The sequence below is a fragment of the Juglans regia genome, chromosome 3 (genome assembly GCF_001411555.2).
Source record: "Juglans regia cultivar Chandler chromosome 3, Walnut 2.0, whole genome shotgun sequence".
Taxonomy (NCBI): Eukaryota; Viridiplantae; Streptophyta; class Magnoliopsida; order Fagales; family Juglandaceae; genus Juglans; species Juglans regia.
This window is the reverse complement of record NC_049903.1, coordinates 8,948,987-8,956,439: the sequence shown is the minus strand read 5'-3', so window position 1 is coordinate 8,956,439 and position 7,453 is coordinate 8,948,987. Positions and strand designations below refer to the sequence as shown.

The window sequence follows — 7,453 nt, the reverse complement described above, 5'->3', positions numbered from 1 at the left end:
TGCTACATATACGTACAATTTTATGTACAATATTATATAAATTGAGTGTTTGTTTTATTTTATCATTTTTATTTTTTAATTCGAATTACAAATTTAAAAAATATTCACTATTCAAATAGTTGACACGTCAGCACATATAATCATGGAAAATAGTAGTGCTACATGTACTTACAATTTTACTTAAAAGACTCATTTTGTTAACTTTCTTTTGAATTTCAAATTTTATAATTTTTAGCATATTAATAATTGACACGTGGAGAAGTAAGTTTTTCTTAAATATATTTAATATTTTTTGCTAGTTTGTTTATTGGATTTGACCCTTAATGTTTTTTTTTTTTTGTTTTTTCGCTAATGAATTTGTATGTTTTTTTTAACATTTAAAAAAAAAATTGTAAAAGGATCAAATTTGGAGGCAAATTTAGGCAGCACAGTAGCACCATCCTATAATTATAATTTTATATTAGTAAAATTATAAATATAGGTAGCATCTTCCATATATAGATTGTGATTTAGGATAAAATATAATTATATAACTTTGATGTATGAGCTATTTAAGAGAGCACCTTGCACGTAATTCCCAAGTCACACTAATCCTCGCCAACGAAGCAAATGTGGGAGGTGTTGCGTTCGGAGTGTTTGCCAAACTGCATGCTTCGTTGCCACGTAAGCCTTCCGTTACAAACCCCCCAACAACTCTATTCTATTCTCTATTCTACCGCATCAGAATTTCCCGCCAATCGTCATCTCGTACACCTCGATCTCATTCCTTCTTTGTCCACAATCAACGGCTCTAACTCCAAATCTCATATTCAGTACTCTATACGCGAAAGTATCTGATTAAAAATCGTCGTGCGTTTTGAGGGCCAGTCGGAGAAACGAGTCCATCGTGGACCGAAATCCGACGGTTATAATCCCATCTCTGTCAGAAACTTTACGGAGAGGCACTCGTTCTTTGCGTTGCAGAAAAAGCCTGGAATTGCACCTCCCTCTATATAAAGAGAGTAAAAGCATGCTGGACCTGGTGGGTCTAACCCAGTGACAGGCAGTTTTTCCGTCTCTTTCTCTCGTCAAGTTTTAAATCCCACCTTCGTTTCCCTTCCTCTTCTTCAACTTTCCTCTCCTCTGCCTTTGCTTTTCCGTGAGTAAATTCTTCTCTCTCTTTTGCTTTTAATAATGTCTCGGATTATCATTCCATTGCTGTTTTAGTTTTGATTACTCAAAAGTTATGCTGTATGCGAAGAAGGAAGCGATGGAAAATTGTTTTTTATGTTTTTTTTCTTGGTTTTGTTACAAATGTTGGGTTGGGCGATTATTTGCTTGTTTTGTGGATTACTGTTCTTTATGACAATCGACGGTTTCAGTTTGTGATTATTGTTCATTGACGCGTTCATGTTAGTGTTTGGAGTATTTGCATGCAAATTTTGCAATTTGTTTTGGTGATTGTGTTTTTTTGTTCGAAAGTACGGACTACTTGTAATGCCTGTCCTTTTTAAAGCTCTGGTTGAAATCAAGATGAACGAAAATCTGAGTTTTATTTTATATTGTTGCTCAAGGGCTTTCATCTGCAAACGCCGTGGTTTATAGAAGGTGTCTTCAACTCATTTAAACTAATATTGGATTAGGTTGTGTTTCTGTCTTCTTCTTTTTAGTAATCATGCTTGATTTGCCTACATTTCCTTATGGTTTGTTGGTTGCTCAGAATATTGCTGGAACGATAGAAATGCGGTTTAGAATTACTCTGTATTCTCTTTTATACTGTGGTTAACTAAGCTCAAATGTTAGTATCTGAAGCTAAAATAATTAACTGACCTTTAAATAGGACAATAATTCAGATTTAGGATTGGTTTAGATTCAGAGATGAGTTGAGATGGGTTGAGATGATTTGTGAATAGTAGAATAAAAATTAAATTATTTATTATATTTTGTGTGGAAATTTGGAAAAGTTGTTTTGAAATTTGAAAAAGTTGAATTGTTTATTATATTTTGTGTGAGAATTTGAGAAAGTTGTAATGATGAGATGAGATGAATTGAGATGGATTACGAATACAAACGAGGCCATTTACTTATCCCTTTGTCTACTACGGTACTACCGTTCCGTATCTCAGCAACAAAATACCTTGTCAGATGTTTTGTTTCTTCGGAACAACTCACGCATTCTCAAAAGGGTTTTTGTTAACCCACACACACAGATATTATATATATATATATATATATGTCTGTTTGCTTTGGCCCATTAAGGCTTTTCCTAATCTTCATTATTTTTTCGTTGTGGACCAATAGGTAAACATGGGAACCAACTTGAAAGCAGTCGTGTTGTCTCTGTTCATTTCGACCCTGTTGTTTTCTCTGGTCACCTCTGCTTCCAACAATGGCTTTGTTAGGATTGGCTTGAAAAAGATGAAACTGGACAAAAACAACCTGTTGGCCTCACGGCTTGAATCCAAGGATGCGGAGTCTTTAAGAGCTTCTACAAGGAAGTATCATATCCCTAATAATCTCGGTGACTCTAAGGACACAGACATTGTTGTTTTAAAGAACTACTTGGACGCTCAGTACTATGGTGAGATTGGTATCGGTACTCCCCCTCAGAATTTCACTGTAATTTTTGACACTGGCAGCTCTAATCTGTGGGTGCCATCATCTAAGTGCTATCTCTCGGTGAGCTTCTATGCTTCAGTCTGTGTTGAATGATTGTCAAATGAAATATATTGGCTGTATAGAAATTTTTATTCAAGGAAAATGTTGATGTTTTTGCATATATGGTTGGTTGCAGGTGCCATGTTTTTTCCATGCGAAGTACAAATCAAGCGATTCGAGCACCTACAAGAAAAATGGTTAGTTGTCGCGTCACCTTAGGCTAAGTTTATTTCAAGTTATTGATTCAAAAACTAATTTTGAGTGGTATAAATTTGTTAATTTTATTTCTATGTTTATGTTGACTTATATGGGAGAGTGATATGAAGGTTCATACACATTAAGGTCTTTTGGAATCTAGTGGGATTTGTTTTATTTTTCCCGTTGTTTTGTTTTGGGGGACATGGGGTGTTGAATTGTGACTAATTTTCTACCCACCCAACCAATGCTTCACCAAATCCTGAGTGGCTGTGTGAGGTAGGAAGATTGCAGGAATGGTCTCTACTTCATTTTGTTCCAAGATGATTTTCTCTTAGATATTTTAGCGAAACAAGTGGTGTTTTTTGTCATTGCTGGGATGGAGAACCCAGACACCAATGAGCATTAAGTTCGTCATAAAACATGCATATCAGTAATTCTGTGATTTTTAGTTACAATGCCCACTTCATGGTGCACATTTCCAAGGCAAGTGTATTTGGGACATTGGCATGCGATAATTGCAATTATATATGTCTTGAAACATCTGGTAATATCCATCGTGCAGGGACATCTGCTGCAATCCAATACGGCAGTGGAGCAATTTCTGGTTTCTTTAGCTATGACGAAGTCAAAGTTGGTGACCAAGTTGTGAAGGATCAGGTACCTTGAGCAGTTTACGCTTGACATGACTTCGTCTGATAGTAGTTTGATTAGACTATACTAAATACTGTTTGGCCTCTTCAGGAATTTATTGAGGCAACTAGAGAGCCTAGTATTACTTTTTTAGTGGCAAAGTTTGATGGTATATTAGGACTTGGATTTCAAGAGATTTCAGTTGGAAATTCTGTTCCTTTGTGGTATGTGTGGTCATATTTAGTTTTGATTGGTCTTTTACTGAAAAAAGTTCTTAAGTTGCATGTATGACGAGGCACTTGCTGGTCGTACAGGTACAACATGGTTGAACAAGGTCTTGTTCAAGAACAAGTGTTTTCATTCTGGCTCAACCGTAAAGCAGAGGAGGAAGAAGGGGGTGAGATTGTCTTTGGTGGTGTAGATCCAAATCATTACAAGGGCAAGCACACATATGTTCCTGTGACACGCAAAGGTTATTGGCAGGTAGGTTATCAAAAGACTTAATCTTTTAGTGGTTAACGAATGTTCAATATTTTCTTTTTCTAATTATCTTCTCTATTTGATCACTGATATTTTATTTTGATAGTTTGGCATGGGTGATGTTCTTATCGATGATAAACCAACCGGTATGTTCTTTCACAATCCGATGTACACGTTCTTAAGAGGGAGAGACGATAAAATTTGGAAATCTAGGGAAGATGTAAATATCACATCCTTCGGGTCTTTTAATTTCGTGGGTCTAACTTTTACATATTGCTATGCAGGATATTGTGCTGGTGGTTGTTCAGCTATTGCAGATTCTGGCACTTCCCTGCTGGCAGGTCCAACGGTATGAATTTTATCAATTTCTTTTTTATATGTTGTACGCTGTCCTCCAAAGTCATTGTTTGCTTGGAGTTGAAATGGATTTTGTTAACTCAGTTTTTGTGTAGGATGATAATATTTATTAAATTCAAGATGAAAAAAAATGGAAGCAAAATGAGAAGAGACATTTTATAGATCTATTGCCGTCCATGCATTCTTTTGTGCTAAGCTTTGACCATTGAAGGCATGATTACACTTGCAATGCTTTGGTGGCTTGTCTGTCACACTCTTATGTATCTCATTCCCATTTCTTTTATTTGATGGCTGGATTCTACATTTATTTCTGCCATTCATTTGTCTGTCTTGAAGGTTTGCAGGTGCACCTTACCTTTATTAATCTTTGGCTTTGGCTGTACATGCTTATCCTTTAAAACATTCATTTGGATGTGCTAAACACATGTATTGCAACGCATGCTTATTCTAGAAATATGGTGGTTTTTCTTGCAGACTGTGATTACTATGATAAATCAAGCAATTGGAGCTTCTGGAGTTGTTAGTCAGCAATGCAAGGCAGTTGTTGAACAGTATGGACAATCAATTATTGATTTGCTTGTAGCTGAGGTAAATACTTGTTTTTTATTAAATTTTAATTCATGTTTTTCCTGTCAGATTATATGGCTTATGATCTTTTTATCCTTCTTCATACTGGGTGGGAAAGATTTATAGTTCTCAGCATGTCAGTGTACTTACCCCTTTGGAGAATGTTCATGTCAATGTCTTTATTGAACTGATTTCTAGCTTTTTTATTTGTACATAACAGGCAAACCCAATGAAGATCTGCTCTCAGATTGGATTGTGCACCTTCGATGGTTCCCATGGTGTCAGGTCAAATTCAAATATTCTTATAATCCTGTGGCCTCTTATCATTCTCTGCAATTCCATATAGTACTTGATTTCTTCATTCTATTATCTGCTGTCATGCTGCATTGTGCACCTTAGATGATACCCATGTTGCTAGGTCAAGTCACAAGATTTTCTGTTGGCATTTTTATTGTGTTTTGTCATTCTCTTGTCATGCTTATAATTAATTATTCCTAGTGTTGTCACCCTTTTTTTGGGGGCCAACCCATACCCCTTGATGATGTCTACATGAATATTTACCTGAACGTAGTGGTTAGATTAACTTGTTGGTCTATGAATGTATTGATACAGTATGGGCATCGAGAGTGTCGTGGATCAGAGCAGTGGAAAAGTGTCTCATGGAATTCGTGATGCCATGTGTCCTGCTTGTGAGATGGCTGTTGTATGGATGCAAAACCAGCTAAAGCAGAATCAGACGCAAGATCACATCTTGGACTATGTCAATGAGGTGAAACACCTATGGTACCACATTTGCTATATCTTAAAAATATTGCTGCTTATGCTTGCTTGACACCCTCTGATACTTTCACAGCTTTGTAATCGGATGCCAAGCCCTATGGGAGAGTCTGCTGTGGACTGTGGGCGTGTTTCTTCCATGCCGAGTGTTTCCTTCACAATTGGTGGAAAGATTTTTGAGCTTTCCCCTCAAGAGGTAAGATGCGATCCCAAACTATCCCGAACTTCTTTTGCTTTTTATAAAGTTGCAATTTTGTTGGATTTTGAATTGGTCATCAAATCAAGTAGTGTAGATCTGGTAGTGTTTTACCTTCATATGTTTGATATTATTCATTAGTTTGAAAGATGAATTTCAATATTAATAATAATATGGTGCATTTGACTTGATAGCATGGTTGCTACTGTTGCTCTTGTTTTGTTTGCACCTGTGACCTGGATATTATGTTTCTAGCACGAATAGACCTTCTTTGATTTATGAACCTTTGATTTCTATTGGCTTGTCACTTCATAGCCAAAATAATTTGTTTGGCCTAAAGACTGCTGGATTTGGGTAACTAGCTTTCAGCCACACAGCGAAGGGATTGCCCCGAAGGCATTCCCAAATGTAAGATCATTTTGGTTGTATCTGAGTCTTCTCTTTTGAGTGGTTTTGCTAAGCTAACAGACGTAGAAATTCAGAGTATGTCAAACACTACAAATTCTAAGAGTTAATAATCACTAATTGCTTTGCTTCTTATCTGGTTTTTTTTGCCTTGTAACTTGTCCTGTTTCTGGTTCTGTTGCCTTTATTTGGTTTACACATAAATAGAATGATTTTTTTTTTTTTTGATCGGTATCTTTTTAACCTCATTCTACTTTTTTTTGACAAACATAAATAGAATGATTAAGAGGCAAAAAACAAGAAGCATGCGTATATATAACTAGAATGTCATTGTACTGATTTCGACTTTTGTGGATGGTGTCATCAGTACATACTTCAGGTGGGCGAGGGTTCTGCTTCTCAGTGCATCAGCGGCTTTACGGCTTTGGATGTTCCTCCTCCTCGTGGACCTCTCTGGTATTTCCAGTTTTTTCAATTTCTCTTTCTTTTCCTTTTTATCTTTGTTTAAGTTACCATAATAAAGGATTTGCCCATGGCCATGGGGATGCTTCTGGTTTGACGATTCTCACTGAAAAGGGCACCTTTGCAATGCAGGATCCTGGGGGATATCTTCATGGGTCGCTACCATACCGTCTTTGATTATGGCAAACTGAGAGTTGGATTTGCAGAGGCAGCATGAAGAACCTTTTCCTAGCTATCATCTTTTAATACCCTATTTAATGTCTACCTTACATAAGCTTGACAAACTGAATTGATGGAATGTTAAGGTGCTTGTGTATATATTCGCACGTGTATTTGAATGGTTTAATATGTTTGCCATGGAATTTCTTAATAGTGTTTTGTTGATCCGGACTTTCTAAATGCTTACAAATAGCTCCATTCCTAGACAAGATGAACAACAGAAACTCCTCTTCCTCACTCATGGGAGCTCTCCCTCCCTATACTTCTCTTACAAAACCGAACATCTCGCCCAATCATCTCTTTTTATATATATAGACGTTGGCTGATTTTGTGTTTGTGTTTCCTGGTGTTGAGGTTTATATTTTATTGGCTTATACCATAAAAGTATTTTATGTGAATCACTATCCCAGCTTGGCGATCTCCGATTTGAATGTGTAAAATTTCAATGGTGGAAACTGGTATGTATATATATATATATATATATATATATATATATATATTTGTTTTTCTTCACTTGTGAAACCC

General features: G+C 36.3%; 1 protein-coding gene across 1 annotated transcript; it reads left to right on the top strand.

Annotated features, from left to right (window-relative positions):
• The first annotated feature begins 938 nt into the window (after positions 1 to 938).
• LOC109021769 (aspartic proteinase-like) lies at positions 939 to 7,134 on the top strand. Its single transcript, XM_019004481.2, has 14 exons — positions 939 to 1,138; positions 2,281 to 2,658; positions 2,774 to 2,834; positions 3,398 to 3,492; positions 3,577 to 3,689; positions 3,780 to 3,948; positions 4,052 to 4,091; positions 4,230 to 4,294; positions 4,777 to 4,890; positions 5,090 to 5,154; positions 5,482 to 5,638; positions 5,723 to 5,842; positions 6,615 to 6,703; positions 6,842 to 7,134. Exons 2-14 carry the CDS (start codon positions 2,287 to 2,289, stop codon positions 6,924 to 6,926), a joined length of 1,545 nt encoding a protein of 514 aa, XP_018860026.2. The 5' UTR covers positions 939 to 1,138; positions 2,281 to 2,286; the 3' UTR covers positions 6,927 to 7,134.
• Positions 7,135 to 7,453: the final 319 nt, after the last annotated feature.